This window comes from Mycteria americana, chromosome 1, assembly GCF_035582795.1.
Source record: "Mycteria americana isolate JAX WOST 10 ecotype Jacksonville Zoo and Gardens chromosome 1, USCA_MyAme_1.0, whole genome shotgun sequence".
Lineage (NCBI taxonomy): Eukaryota > Metazoa > Chordata > Aves > Ciconiiformes > Ciconiidae > Mycteria > Mycteria americana.
The window spans coordinates 82,611,322-82,627,935 of record NC_134365.1 but is presented as its reverse complement, the minus strand read 5'-3'; the positions used below and the strand labels follow the sequence as shown (position 1 = coordinate 82,627,935).

The window sequence follows — 16,614 nt, the reverse complement described above, 5'->3', positions numbered from 1 at the left end:
TTCACTAGTCCTGTGGATTCCAGAAGTAACGGTTGCAGTTTCTATTTATGCTCTACTTCAGGTACAAATGAGCTTTTTTAACAAGATGATATTTGGATTTTATTCTGCTCTCCTATGACTGTAGACTACTAATCCTTTTATACACTGCATCAGGCTGATTACAATATAGTTTTTACAAAGTAATCAAGTTGGACAAATCATACATGAACAAAAGTATTTGCCCGTAGCTATACAGCATTATGTATTGACAAATAGACCTAAGGCAGTGATTTTAGTTCAGAAAAAAAATATAAGCCGGGAGAAATAGTACGCAACTTCACTGTTTTCATGTTAAATTGTAATGACTGTTTTCATATTACAGGGAATATTTAATCAAGTTATTAATTATTTATCTTAGGGGTTTGTTTCTCGCCATTTTGCACAGTAGTTATTTACACCAGTGTTAAGCAAGAATATAGTGAATTATCCATTTGACTGGCAGAGTCTGAATTGATAGTTACACACATTATTTAGATGTACTCTGCACATGGAGAATTCCTGTACAAAGCAATGGCAAATGAGACCCAGAGTCATTGTTATCGTAGAGTGGTCACAAACTGTAGCAGTGGACTTAGAAACAATACATATGAAGATAAATTAAAGTATAAGCAATGCTGTAGCAGTAATCCAGCCTGTAAAATTAAGTTCTGTTATTCAAGCTTTGACATCTGTGAATTACCCCTGGTTTCAAGGATGCATCTTTCACCCTTTCTTTGAAAATTTGGCCAAATTTGTCCAAAACTAAAAACTGCAATTCACGTTTAGTGAACCAGCAACATGAATACTCTTTCAATGTCCTTTTTTGAGCACAGCATAAATAGATAGTCTTCTGGGTCCTGCAGGCATACAGATGTATGGCAAGTGTGTGACATCTTTCTATCAGATTCAGAAAATTGCTATGATCCTTTTTTGCACACAATTTCTAAGTGGAGCTTTAGAGTAACTTTAGAGTTGCTATTTTAGTACCTCTAACTCCACTTTAAGGGGAGCTGAAATAGTAACTAGACATACCGCAACAAATATTCCACTTGTCCCGTTGAAGCTGTCAATCCAACCCTGCAAAAAAGAAGAATGATTACTATTTCTTTCAGCAACATGTTGCTTACACAGGCTTCAAAATGGTGAAAGGGCTACAACGCTGCGGTGTAGACAAAGAAGCAACGAGACAACAGTTAAGATGTATGCCAGCCTATCTGGGACAGCTGCCAGAAAGCTAACCAGTACGAAGTACCTAATTGATTTTAAATAGGGGATGCATTGTATGATACCTCATACCATCTGCAATTTACTCATCAACAACGGAAACAAATTTTGTTTTTAGAAACCGCTTCTTTCCTATAATAACTTGGCTACAGGAATAAACTCTGGCTTTAAACACTACAGGTGTCTTGGTGCTGTCACACTTGCTGAAAACAGTCCGTGTGTTATATACCCTCCGACATACAACATGCAGATGTCACTGAGACTGATTTGATTACTCCAACTAATTTCTAAGGCAAGGAAGAAAAACATACCACTCCACTTTTGAATCCCATCCTACTTCAGGTCAGGGAAACTGCCACTTGTGGGAGCTGGAGTTAAGAGCAGTGATGAGCTGTCTGACCCGAAACAGGTTATGATACCTAACAGAGTTCACCCTGTCTTTCCAAGATGGGGAGCTTGGCCCACAGCCTCGGCTATATCTCAGCCATCTTTGGCACGCTTTGAGCTGCACGAAAGCCAAAGATGACTTTATGTTGCCTTTCCAATTTGGCTGCAATGTTAGGGCACATTATTCCTACTAGTATATTTAGCTTAGTAAATTATTTCAGTCCAAAAATACAGCTGCATTTAGTTACTGCGCAGCTGACATTTGTATCTGCAATAGGCCCATACAAGTGTGAATCCAGTGAATTCAACAGCTACCAACATAAGACAAAGATACTAGGTAACTGCACATGACATTATCAAATGCTTTCAAGGACCACGTGAGGTCTAGGGTGCTCATCGGGACCTCATTAATAGGCTGACTGGACCATGGAAAGACTTGAACCAGAATGCATCAGGACTGGGACCAACCCTCAGATCTCACGTTTCCCCCGCTAGTACAGAAACTCCCCTGTGTGTCTGCCTGGGCACGATCCTCTGCATGTACGACTGTCGGTTGCAAGTCCAGCATTTTGTATTATTATTATCCCAGCTCTTCTTATTATTGCTTAAATGTGTTCTTTTCACTTGCAGACAAGAGTCTTTCCTGAAGATGCTGAAGGCTTGCTGTTCTCCACCAGCACAGGTCCTCCACCTCTTCCACTGACTTTCCTATGAACTGTGGCACCTGTTTCTCAAGCAGACACTGCTACAAGTAGGGACAGATTCCTGACGGTACTGCAGCTACAGCTGTATCAAAGGGATTTCAGTAGGGAATTGCTATGTATTCATGCTTACTGGGAAAGGCTCATGCCAGCTAGCTCCCACGATGGATGGCCTGATGATAGCAATGTTCAAGTTTCCTTTCTCTTGCTGTATCAGGTATTCTGACAAGGCTTTGGTGTAGGTGTAAGTGTTGGGCCAGTCCCCAAGCAGCTTGGGTGTGATGTCTTGAATGATAGATTCATCCAACCACCTACAGGAAACAAGGAGAACGTCATTATCTGCCATGCAGAGAGAGAAAGACTGAGGCAAAAAAAGACCAGAGAGACAGGAATTGTCACCTGAAACAAAGGATAAGCAAGTCAAAGCCATTTAAGACAAAGCAAGGAGCAACTGGTTTGGATTTAGAACAGCTCTCTAGGAGAAAGGTTGCTTTTGTCTTCAAAGTGCAAAATAACCCTGGTGAGCTTCACACTGTGACGTCCAGCTCAACTTCAGGTATCTATACAATCTCATTCTAAAGCAATCTCTTGTGTGGTTTATGCTTCACTGCAGTCTGTAACATAGATATATAGCCATGGTCTACAGATTGATGGAGCTTTCCAAGCTAGCACTCTCACTAGGTAGTGCTCATCCTTAGCCAACACAGTCTCTATATACTCCCAAGCACATTTCAGGGGATTCTTGGTAACCTTGAGTTACTGAGTCAAGTAGCATTACAAAGGTCTCAAAAGCTAGAACAACGTAGTATAGAAATATTATTCCAGTAGCACAACTGACAACGTTAGGTGCTCCTTCCTGCTGGTTTTCCACTGGCTTGTTCACATAGGAAATTAAGAAACTGCCAGTGTTAGCTGCTTTAAAAAAAAAAAAGCAAAACACACCAAGTTGTGTTTTTTTTTCTAATTTAAGGTATTCAAGTATCTAATCTCTCAGAAGTAGTTACACATACACCCTTTAAAAAGTGGCCCTTACCACCGTGGTGCTGCAGTGAGGGCCTAAGACTCAAAAGCTCTTCCCTGGCACACCATCAAGACATCACTGGTCCTGCCAGCACTTGGGTCTAAAGGACAGGAACTGGCTGTGCTTCCAGAGCCCTTGCACACCGCTGCCCATCCCCGACAGGCTTTCAGCAGTCTGGTATTACACCACAGAATCAAAGATTAACTCCTATAATCCAATTTGTAATTAAGTCAATGGACTTATAGTTCAGACTGAACGGGAGTGCTCTTCCCAGGGGCATTGCAAGGATACTGTTTCCTGCAGATCCTCACTTCACCCCTCCTTATCTTTAACTTCAGAAACAGGTGGAGGTCAAGGGGAGAGCAATAAGGTAGAGACTGTCACACCTGGAGAATTACTTGATCATATCAACTTAAACATGCAAACACCTGATGCCTCAGGTATCACACTGGTTTTCAGGTGGCTCTCATCAGACACAGATGGAAATATTACAGGAAAACTGTTGTATGAGAAAGTACTGATTAACTGAAACTGCAAAACAGTTTGCAGGGGAGGGCTGAATTCAGCAAATCTCTCAGTTTTGGAATGAGGTAAAAAGAATCTGACAGTTTTTAGCATATTAATTTTTTTTTTTTTAATAGAAAAAGCCTTATGGAGGCACAAATACTTTCCTTTGCAACACTAGTCCCATGCTGCAGAAACAAGGCAGAAAATACGAAGTTGAACTAAGCAGAGGCCATAAGCAGCACACAGTATTGACTTAATTTACAAAGCCTGTTTACGCAGCCATTGAACCCAGCCTCTCAGGGTCTCAGATAAATTGCCACTGTTTGAATCTGTTGAGTAATCAGTTACCAGCCTACCAAAAGGAGATGTCTATTTCTGCAGAGCCTGGAGGAAGACTAGGTTCATTTGGGAACTCAGATTAAGCTGCATACAAGTGTCTTTTCCCCCCTCCTCTTTTTTTTTTTTTTTTTTTTTAATAATAGGGGCTTATAGGTTAGTGTTTCTCACAAAGCAAAGACAGGTGCAGAAGTACAAGGAGAAGCAATTTCCCCTTGGCCTCATCCTTCCAGACGGGCCTCTCTGCATTACTCTAAGCGGTCATCAAGAGGACCACGCTCCTGCCTGTCTCAAGCGTACCATCCTACCGGGCGATTTGATCTATCAGCATTACCATCACAGGAGCACTGAGCTGACAGTTCAGCGAGGCGAACTGTTCTTACTCCTCTGTGACCTACTTTGAAGATTTTGAAATGCTAAATCACAAAACCACTGCTTTTGCTCACTGCTGCAATTGCCCCGTAGAAACAAGAGATGAAAATTAAACAATTAGTAACCTCCTCTTTCACCACATATATGCACCAAATTACTCTGCCATAGGAAAACATAACTTTCTGTGTTAATCACTTTGCATTAATAAGACTCTCTTTCTTGTAAGTGATGATGGATCTACATTTTCTGCAATAATGAAAACAGTTCTGCTTCAGCCCACACTTGACTGTGTGCTGTGTTCCTTACCTCAGCACACCCTTCAAAGCTGATTTCCCTGAGCTTTAGATTAAGGCAAACCTTGCTTGATGTGGCAGATTATATGTTTCCTCTATTGGCCTGGCAGCACTTAGAAGTATGACTTTTGGTTTACACAGATTAGGCCTAAGGCTTTACTTGCAGGTTAAATATCAAAATACTGGAAAGCAGGGATATAATAGGAGGATAAGAACAGAAAAAGAAACAGCTGGGAGTCCTACTTGGTATTTCAGCTGAATAAAGAATCATAAGTATATATCAATTGCATGGCCAAAAGCATCATTAAATGGATTTGTTATTGCAAAATCCAGTTGTGTGATGATACCTCTTAATGCACTCACAGAAGAGCACTTTAAGACAGGGGTTGTTTATATTTCCTTGTCTCTTTTGTTTCCTCCCCCACCTTTTTGAAGGTAACATTCTGATATCTGTTAATCTCCTTTCTCTGCAACCTTCTGTACCCAGATATCCCCATATTATTTCTTCCACTCACATGGTGAATAGTAAAAGGCGCATCTCTCCCATCTCCTTCCAAACCTGCTTTTTCCTCTCTCTCTCTCCAAGTAATCCTCCTCACAGTCTCTCAGAGTTTTCTCTACCCCTTTCTGCCTGTATCATGTCATCCCAAGGACTTTCCCCATCCTGCTCCTCCACACACTCTGCAGCCCCATGCATCTCCTTCATATATTGCCTTTGATTTGCAGAATACCTTCCAAACCAATGACGCTGAAGACAGTGATTTTCAGCAAGGCCCACCTGATTTCAATGCATTTTAAGGCAGTGGTTGTCTTTGCTGTGAGCAATTATAATGCTACCTGCAAACACTGTAAAGAAACAGATGCCATCCTAGCTGAGGGCATGCTGTGACTTCTGTCTCACTAAAAGTATCAGAAGGTTGTGAACTTCTGGAGTATGGGATATAGGAAAAACTGTAAAACAAATTCAAAAATCTAGTAAAAAAGAAAACCCATCTCTAACTATGTGACTAAGAAAAAATGACCAAACATACAACCAAGATAAACATATCAATGAACACATCTGAAAGCCCATCCTCTGTCACTCAACCTTCCTTTCAAACTTCATCCTCTCTGCTGCACATGCAAACTACGATAAATAAATTCCTAGTGTCTTATACGAAGCAGCTGAAGTAGCAGCCTCTGGGGTAGCCAGGCACTTCTGCACATTTCCAATTAGCATTCACCCTTTGCGGGAGTCTTTTTTATCTGAGCGATCAACACTAATTGCTTCCAAAGTTGCAAGTGATGGTAAGCTTTTTGGGGCAATGAAATATAATATTGATAGCGATGAACTCCAAAGGACATTGTAAAACTGAGTCAGTGGGCAAAAACGTAGCAGATTAGCTTCACTGTAAGTAAAGGCAAGTTAATGCGTTTAGGGAAAACCAGTCTAAACTGGTCTTAGAGGTTGCTGAACTCAGAACTAGCAGTTGCAGCTCAGCAAGAGATCTTGGAAGCACAGCTGACAGCTCTATGAAATCTCCAAGTCAACGAGTAGCAGCAGACAAAAAAGTCAATGAAACGTTGGACATCATCAGGTACTGGGAACAAGACCAATGGTGTCACTTTGAAGCTATTTAAATAAAACTTTGAGTGACCACACCTTGAGTACTGCATGCAGTTCTGTTTGGCCCCTGCATGTCAGGGAGGGAGTGGAGTTAAAAAAAGGCAGAGAGGAAGGGCAACTAAAATAATCAAGGAGACAGATCAGCTGGCATATGAGGAGACAGTAAAAATGCTGGGACTCTTCAGGCTGCAGAAGAGAAGGTCCAGGGTGAATGCAATACAGATTTACAGAACTGAAGAGGTAGTGAATAGGGCAAATACTGCAGATACTGCAGTGCTGCAACTACTGGACATGCAGTGAAACTATTAGCGTGACAGCTTGAAACAGGTAAAAGAAAGCTCGTCTTTACGCAGCAGTTAGTAAACTTCTGGAACTTGCTGCCACAGGGGGTTGCAGAGGCAGAGTACCAGAAAGTTCAAAAAGGGATTAAACAAATTAATGGGTTCAAAAATGGGTCAAAAATAATAGGTTGTAACACCCCTCATACTACAGTTCTGGTTTCTGGGAGGCTATAAGGGGAACGGATTGCAAAAGGTATCCAGGCTTGCGTAGTTACCCTAAACAGCATCTCCCAGTGCTGCTGCTGACAGCAAGATATTGGGCCAGGCAGCCCATTGCTCTAATGCACTAGGGCATTTCTTAAGTTTTTATCATGCTCCACTTGCTGAATAAATGACAAATGAAAGATGACTACTAGCTGGAAGTAAACATATCCAAGAATATGGGCTATTGGAAAAAATGGAAAAAAAGGAAACACTGATTTGTACTAAATTTTCTGGAGTAGTGCTTAGTCAAATTATTTTTTTTTGAAAACAATTTTTTGATATAAAACCTCAGTGGTTCTCCTGCTGGACATTAATTCACCTCATCTTCTATTACCCTACATCAAGGAGAACAAAGATTTTATACCAGCTCTTTGGGTTACCAGTTCACAGGTCAGTTGCTTATATCACACAAGTGGAATACCACTAGAAAATAAATGAAAACAAAGTTACAGCTGTGGGAAAATCCTTCTAAGGTGAAGGTGTCCTGGGGCCATTATCAGCAGATTTTGTTATTCTTTCTATTTATTCTTCATTTCGGTAAATTCAGTTAAACAAGCCTTTTTATTGTTCCCTCAAAGTCTTGGATTCTCACACTGAACTCTTTCTAAAACAGCTTGTTTCTGACTCATGCCCATATAACTCTGTTTAATACCACAGGATTGTTGAAATAATTGGAAACAACATTGGGAAGCTGAAGAGATAAAGAAATTAATATAAGGTATATGAAAAATTTCAGTTCTTACTGAAATGTAGGTAGCAACAGAGCTGAATCTTACAGAAAGAAGCATCACAACTCCAGTCCTGATAGCAAATGTACTCGTGCATCACTTATTCAATGCTGGACTCTCATGAAATCACACAGTCTTTTGGTGTGTGGAAAAATTTAGAAGTAGCTGAAATCACAGGGTTATTAAGTGTGGTTTATGCTATTTGCTAATACTTTTGTATTTGGAAAAGTATTGTTAAGCTCAACCAAATGTTTATAAAGGGTGACTTCAGCAGCTCTCCAGATAAAAAGGCTCCAAAACAGAGTCTCTATTTCTTCTATTTTCAAAAAACTTCAGTAAAGTTAGTTTCAAGAGAAAATTCAGAAAGGACAGCCTTACTGGATGGCACTCTGTGCAAGGTACCCCTCAAAACCACCTAGAATGAAAGCTCTCTCTCTCTCTTCCCTTGGTCTCACTCTTGCTATGTTCAGGCCAGCATTTCTTGCTGGCATGGTACGTACAGACAAGGCCATACAGCAATAACAGCAACTATGAACAGAAATCCCACAGGATAGGTTATATGAACAATTTGGAGGTCTTCTGCAGAACAAATCAAAACCAGCATCAGAAGAGGCGATGCAGTTCCTACTTACTCTACTAAATCGAAGAGCTTCTTGGGTTCAGCTGGGGGTGGGTAGATGACTTCATCTATGCATTTCCGGACACAGTTTGCATAGGCGGTGGAGATGTGGATGAAGGCCTCGAGGTTCTGCATCTGCCGGGCCAGCTCCAGGAGCCGCTGCGTGCCCATTACATTCAGTTGCAGGGCATGTCTAAAGAGGGCAGGTGAAAGAAACAAAATGCATTTCACTGGAAACCATATATCAAAGCTGAGCATTATCCAAACCCCAAATAATGAAAAGGCAAGTAAGGGAAGAGAAGGGGTCACAGCAGACTGGAAAGCTTCAATGAAATGCAAGGGCTAAACCAGCTTTCAGCGCAATGCTGTTGGATTCGCTGTTCTGGCCACGGAATGTCTCTCAAATATTTTTACTCAATTCAAAGGATCAGAGGTAACATTTCACTAACATCTCTACACCTGACATATTTGCCACCCTTTCCTGGAACAAATATTTCCCACGCACATGACCACTGAGGCATTATGGTTCCTACGGTACCCATTCAACTTTCTCCTTAAGGGACCACTGCCAAACCAGATAAACACATGGTTTCAGTAAGCAGCAAAGGGTCCTTGGGCCCAGAAAAACAGATTCATACTGAAAGAAGACACAATTAGAGATAACAGCTTAAATTCCCAAGGAATGGAGAAGAGAACTGATAAGCATAAGAGAAAAAGAGTCCTGGTTAGCAAGGTCGACCTTGAAGCACCCAGCATAGCTGGAAGTTGTCCTAGAGACTATCTGCAATGGATCTCAGTGAACAGACGTTCAACTTGTTGCCTGCTTTGTACTGGAAGAAAGACACTTTTCTGCACAGAAGGGACAAGGCTTAGGAATGTGCAATCTGTTCAGCCCAGGAGTAGAAGCTTTCAACAACATGTACAAGATTATGAATAATGCTATCAAGTACAGTGTACACTAAATAAATTAATTACACTAACGTTGAAGAGAAATTGTAAATAGTCCAGATGAATGAAAACAGAAGCTAAGAGTATGTTAATGTTTGGATCACAATATCTAAAGCCAGAGATACTTTTTTTTTTTTAGCATGCTACTATTAAAGAATAGCATTTCCTATAGATTTCTATTTCCTCCTGCCCTTCTAGCAGGATGAATACTTCTACTTTAGCTACCCTTCATATGAAAGTTACTCTTCCTTGTACATTTCTATTCAATTGTATCCCTTCTGAGAGGGGGTGAACAGAATTGCACTCAGAATATGGGCCCAGCACAGATTTCTGCTGAGACATTCAGAGTTCGTTTAGCCTCCTAGGGGAATATCATCTAACCCTGGTGATTTGTTACTCTTTATTTTTTCTATTTATATTAAAACTGCATCTACTAATATTTCAATATAACTCAGTTTCTCAGATTTCTGCCCTCAAGAGTTCCATCTGGAGAATTCCCTAAATGTACTGTTTGTTGATGCCAATAATTCATTTAGTTTCTCTGTTGCTGCTTTTCTAGAATCTTGATAGCACCACTTTTGCACTGCCCTTATCTATTGGCTCTACATATTCTGTGGTAGGCTTTGGACTTCTGCTGTGTTTAAAAAGTATTTTTATTTTTTTGTCATTAGCAAGTTGCTGCTCAAAAATCTTATTTGAGCAGCAATATTGTACTTTCACATTTAACTTGCTAGAACTTTTACCCATATCATATATTTTATTATTCAGACAGGAATAATTTGATTTTAACAACTTCTCGTATTTTGCTGTTTAATCATACTGGATTTTCCTTGTTCTGTTAGAGAGATTTTGACAGATCACATGCAATCAGCCTTTAAATAGTTTCTACGCTGCCTGCAAGCAGATGACCATTTTAACTTTTTCTTTTAACTTCTTTCTAGCTATCCTCCTTATTAAAAACGTAGTTCCCCTTTGATGTTACATGCCAGCGTGATGTATTTTTATAGCATGCTCATTCGTGTATTGATTTAAGAACATTTATGGCTACTAATGCAGTGCAGTGCTTTGCTACTTATATCTTGAGCCAGGTTCTACATATGGCTCAAGATTAAATCAAGAGCTGCTTCCTTTCTGGTGGGTTCTCTAATCAGTTGTTGCAAAACAACTGGACACAGCGGATATCTATTTAGCCTACGTACGAGCAAATGAAGGCCAACATTAATAATTGTGTTTCCTACTCTCACAGCTTTACTGTTTTTCAAAAAGTGTGTAGATCTGGCAATCCAGATCATCCACCTCGGTTTGTTGACCTTTACGATTTGCATAGAAGCACTTACACATCCAGTTTTGGTTTAGTGGCTTATTTCTGCTGTTCTTTCTTAATGGAAAGCCTGCTTGGACAGGCACTCCCAAGGGAGCTCCTTCAGAAATTGAGCATTTATTTTAAACAGTTAGTTACACTGAGTCTTGGGTATTTTAAAGCTTGTGATAGGCTATTTTCTTAAACATCATCTCATTTCCCTCTTCAGTTACTCAGTGACAAAGAAAGGCCATTAACACTAGCTTTAGAGACAGACACAACATAGTGTCACTTCAAGCTGTCTCCAGCTAGTTCTGCCAAAATATCTCCCTCTTGACCTAAACCACACTTTTCCCTATCCCAATTTTAGGTCATACTTTACCCCCTTACTATATCACAACCCAAGCTTGCAGTACTTCCTTCTGTTCCCATGAAATCTGCCAAGATACTTCACTTTTGATGCACATATGCACATGACATTTTCAGAGCATTTACATTGCACATTCGGCGCAGAAACACATGTAGCATGAAAACGTAAATGGAGAATTATTACTGCAACTATACAAGAGATGCACTGAATGCTGTGTTATGGGCTACAGTGCATTCTGAATCATGCTTAGCAAATACAGAAAGCAGGACATACTTCAGGGGTTCATCAAAGCGAACTGTTGCTGCACAGTGGAAGACAATATTGACCCGGGTCAGAAGCTCCTCCTCATCTTCAGCACTGATGGCCAGCTTGGGCTGAGTGAGTTCAGCATTAATAGGCTTAATCTTCTCATGGAAATTAGGGCAATCTTCTCGGACCCTGTCAAAGACCTTGAAGCACAAACAGAGAGAGATCAGGTACATAATTAGGCTACCAAGATCACTTTGATTAGTAGCCAGTCTGATTATATCAATCAATGAAATTGGCACAAAAGAGAATGCCTGGTTCTTTCAGAGGGAGGACACAGGTGAGATGATAAAATAGTTAATTCACTTATTCCCTCCCATGGGACACAGAACAAAAATATAGGAGGTAATGCATTGCCCTGAAGAGATGAATGAATTTTCTCTGCACCACTCATTTCCTGGAACAGCCACAGAGATTCCTGTATCTCCACATCTCCTGCAACCACTTGCTTTTTGACCTCAAAGGCTGCCTGCAGGACCATAACAGGAGCTAAAGGGGAGGAGGGCAGAATATGGAGTGGGAAAGCCTGTGAAGCATTAGACTCAAGCCATTTTCTTGATGGGTCTACAAAGGACTTGAGGAGAGGAGGGGAGCAGGGCACGTTCTGACTCCTCCTCTTCCTTTGCTGCTCTTTGCCAACTGTCACTCTTTGTTCATGTCAGATGAGTCCTGTGGGGAACTGCCTTTGGGATGGAAAGATGGGGAACCTCAATAACCCATACTGCTAAGGCTTCTGCCTGCCGCCACCAACTTTGCATGACTGGACAAGCGTGCAGCAAGTTGGCCTCTCAAACTGTCTTTCAGCCCTTTTTTTTCTATGACAATGATCCACAGCTCTTTCCAACACATGTTTTCTGTCCAGTCTTCTGCAGAATGACAAGACTGTGCATCTGTCCACTAAAAAGATCCCTACATTTCCATATACGTTCTGCCTGATGACTTGTCCAAAACCAGCGTGTGGCACCCTGCTTTGCCTAAGATCCGAGATAGCAGGTACCCTGAACAGCAAGATAACTGTGCACAATCCTTCTGAAAGGAAAAGGAAATCAATACTGTCATCACCTGAAAAGTGCCTATGTCAAAACAGCAGTTTCCTCAGTTCCCGTTTTTACTCTGTGAGTAGCTCAGAGTGACTGATCACAGTACAGCAGGTCTGGGCGCAGTTTCGTGCCTGCGCCACGAAAGCAGACAGCTACTGCAGGTTCCACCTGGAGACCTTTTATTTGGTAAATCTCACAGGCAAAGAAGACAAAGGCTGAATTTCAAAATGCTATGTGAGTTTGCTGGAATAAGATTTGAAAAAACCATCTTGAGTTTTAGAAGTGTCTGTTCTAAGGGTTTGGTATTGCTGGCCAGCATTATTGTATTTGAGCCACTTCAACTGAAATAGTAGCAGCAGTAAAGTCCAAAAAGATCCTCCCTTTTGGGGGCAGAGTGACAACAAGAAGGGTAGAATGACTAAACAGAATAGAGAGGCTGTGGGATCTGAAGAGGTATAATCTAGATTTCAAAGGAAAAACCACACTTCAAAGGTAACTAGCCTACTGACAGGAATGACTAAGTACTGGGACAGATTGCTGGTGGAAGCTGTGTGCCACCGCCCCTGGACACATTTAAGAACTGTCTAGGTAAGCATTGCCAGGAGAGGCAGAGAATAGCTGAAGCTGCCTTGGGGCAGGAGGATGGGCCAGCTGGCTTCTCAGTAGCTCTGTGGTTTTTGGTTGTTTCCGCTACTCTGTAGCTTACTCATCAGTAACACCAAGTTTGTAAATCTCCTTACTATCATGGTCTCTTGTTTTCCTAGAGGTTGTTCTGTCTTTGACTTGCCCAAAGCTTATGTAAGAGCAGGAATTGTGTGACATAAATTAAACGTACTAAAAGAAAAAGATATATGAGGGATTAAATTGGTACTAATAGCAATAGTTTCTCGTTTGATTAAGGGATTACCATCTTTCTGCTTGTCTGACAACCAGATCTAGATAAACCTCGATGTTCTTAGGGATAAAGAAGTGATAAGAAAATCATCAGCCTTCCCTACTATGCAGCACACTGTGTACTTGACTTCATGTATTTTTCTTTAACACACAGCTGCACATCCTTAATAAATCTGAAACTTGAGCAAGTTAACAAAAGTTAGGACATGAAAATGTCATTTAATTTCTCTCAGTTGCACCCAACTACATGTGTATTTCAGCAATGCAGTCTAGGCCAGAGAACAGATTTCTAGACAGAGAAAGCTAATCGTGGACAAAGATGTTGGTGAGAGCCAGCTGGACTGCAGGAACTCAATTCCCAATGACTTATGTTCAGAACCAGGTACTAGCAGCATTAATGTCTGTAAAAAGCTTGTTTTCTAACAAGAGGATACTAGAGTGACTGTCCAAATATGCATCATCTCATGAGAGATTGTACACCAGCAAACCCTGATGAGACACAAAATGGAAAGATCTCTCAAGAGAACCCATGTAAGACCAAAGCTACCTTTTTAAGAGTTTTAGGAACAATTCTGCATTTGTTTGTTCTATTGAAAAGAAGAGTGTAAAACTCCACCCAGTGAGAGTTATTTTATACTTAGTTTACTTTGGCATAAATAATGCAAAGGCAGAGAAAGAATGAATCAGCCCTTTCTCCATTTCAGTCATGGCATATAAAAAGAAGAGCAGTATTTCTGCAGTGCCAGCCTTGCTCAAATTTGGACAATTATATTCTGCCTACATGCCATTTCCTCCTGACGTTCCCACTGCAGATAATACCCCCTTCAACATTTCTATGCCTACTGCTAGGTATTGCCTACTACCACATGCCACTCAACAGCTGTAGGTTTTCACCCCCTCCAATGATTCACTGCATTTCTCTGAAGGATGAAGGCAATTTCTAAATGCAAGCTCATAAATCAGCATACTGCTTTGGAAACCTTCTGGATCACAAGAACATTCAGTTCATCGTCACCATTAAATCAGATAACAGGAGCAGCTGTTTAATCAAAGTCTGCTGCCTCTTTTATGGCATCTGAAGACTTCAGACTTGTCAGTGCTTTACAGGAAAGTGCAAGAAGATTTAAAGACAAAACAAATGCAGCTTATTCTATAGTGTTTCCTATAGCTCAAGGAATGCGTAACATAAAGATGATGCTTAGTCTGCAGGTAAACAATAATTGCATCTCTAAATTCTGATTAACTCACCCAGAGCATATATAATAAATCCTCAATAACTGCATGAGGCCTAAGGATTGTTCTGTCTTTTCTTATTAGAAGCCGTCTGCCAATACCAAATATATTCAATGGATAGAAGTGGGTTGGCATGCTGTACTGTTGGAACCGCATGAAAACGCTGGCCAAGTCAGCAATACTCCAGCAGCGATACATGAATTGCTACAGAATTATAGTAAAGAGAAAGGAAAGATGTTTGATTTCAAGTTGTCCAATATTAATTAAACTGAAGGAAATCAGTAATAATGTATCCTGCTTTCAGTGTCTTTCTGAGCATCCTAATGCATTCCAGGGGCAACACTGCTGCCCTGACCAAAACAGAATAAATGAACCTAATAGCTGCTATTGTCATTTTAATCCTCAAAATAGGCCATGCTGTCCCTCAACAGAGGTGAGAATTTCACTCCAAAACTTGCTGAATCTTTCTTCTGTTATAATCAGGCAATTCCGATTTATAATAATAATCTAATTTCTGTGATTTCAATTTACATTGTCAAGCACTTATTACGAAAACAGGACGTCTAGAATTTCTCCCAATGTTATATTTGAGTGTGCTTGATGGGCATCTCTTTCCCTATTCCTGCCCAACTAAGCTTTGACCTACCTTCCCAAAGGACATCTGTAACTCTGTGTTCTCTGCTCTTGCCTTAAAGCATGTAATAGTTCAGAGAGATTTTTGCCCATCAATCTTTCCATCAGAAATTTTTCCATACCACAAAGATACAAAAACCTCAAAGAAGGGGCAAATTGCACATCTATGGAACAGCACAGCCGAAAACTAAAGGAACCACTGAACAATGTAAGATGCCAAAGGCTCTGCTTCTTTCTCAGGAGACATTTTCAGTGAAGCAAATACAAAATAATGAAAAGTAGAGTGCCTAAGCCATGGTTTACTTTAAAAAGGAACTTGCCTGAGTTTGGCCTTCTAACTGCCTTTCAAAGGAGCCTGTGTAGTCCTTCCTTTTTTGGACCTATCAGCCCTCACCCCTAAAAAACCAACTTACTGTAAGAGGCACCATGCAGGATGGCACTTCATTGAGAAACACAAGTAGCAGAGAAAGCAGTTCTCCTGCTTGCTTGGTAACGTAATCTAACACTATTTCTTGTGCTCTCCCCTGATGTGAAGGATTCATCTTCCAAAGTGCTGAATAAACATGTCCCAGCAATGCAAGCCATGGTGAAGGTGGGCTACGGCTCTTCATCATGAGACCAGCAGAGTCTGTAACTCGCTGTGGCTCCTTTATGCAACAGACTGCCTCTTCAGCAATAGCACTCACGGCTCTCCCTCTGCCAGATCAGCGCCAAACGCTTTGGTGACTACCCAGAAAGCATCAAGTTTTTAACTGTGACCTAGAAAGGTAACCTTTTTTCCTCCTGTGGTACAAAATCAACGATCAACCGAGGCATCCGAATTACACTATTTTAACCAGATGCTATCGGCTTTTTTTTTTTTTTTTTGTAAGACCAAGAAAAAATGATCTTCTCTGGTGCACAGTGGGGCCAGGTGTGTTTGATAGGTGCTGGGATATTAGGCTTCTCTAGGAGGATTAGCAAAAGATGCTAACTTACATTATAGTGTGCACATTTCAAGGCATTACTGGATGAGAACATTTAAAATGGAGAAAAATCAGAGAATTCCCACAAAACTAATCTCATATATGAGGAACTACTGAGAAGAGTAAGGTTGAGAGAGTTCAATTAAAAAAAAAAGGCAAAAAGCTTCCGTCCTTTCAGATAAAGAAATGGAAGGGATTGCTTAGCATAATTCAGGAGAATATAAGCATGAATTGCTTCTGTAAAGGAACTATAATTTATTCTAAGCAAGACATAGGCCAAGGGGTAAAACACTGTGGCAACAATTACTTTAAAGAACAAGGTGTCCCATTGGGTGTGTGGAATAATTTTAAAAAGTCCCTATTCTGAACAGAGTGTTGGTGTATAAATGCTAGGGAACAGCCTATATATAGATACACAGAGTAACACCCTGGTGCATATAACCCTCTGTGATTTCAGCGGCAGTGTCATAAATGCACATGTGTGACCACCACAAATGTAAACTACTGCAGGTACCAAAGTAATGAAAATAACTCTTTAAAAACCACCTGATCGCTGCGGTTTTATTCT

General features: G+C 40.7%; 1 protein-coding gene across 4 annotated transcripts in view; it reads right to left on the bottom strand.

Moving 5' to 3' along the window:
- Window positions 1-16,614, bottom strand: part of FAR2 (fatty acyl-CoA reductase 2) — a 161,979-nt gene that overhangs the window by 29,192 nt on the left and 116,173 nt on the right. For all 4 annotated transcript variants that reach the window (XM_075508381.1, XM_075508389.1, XM_075508400.1 and 1 more), the window contains exons 3-6: window positions 11,249-11,424; window positions 8,371-8,550; window positions 2,464-2,641; window positions 1,051-1,095 (exon numbers count right to left, since the gene is read on the bottom strand). In XM_075508381.1, coding sequence (XP_075364496.1) covers window positions 1,051-1,095; window positions 2,464-2,641; window positions 8,371-8,550; window positions 11,249-11,424 — 579 coding nt within the window. The remainder of the gene's footprint in view (window positions 1-1,050; window positions 1,096-2,463; window positions 2,642-8,370; window positions 8,551-11,248; window positions 11,425-16,614) is intronic.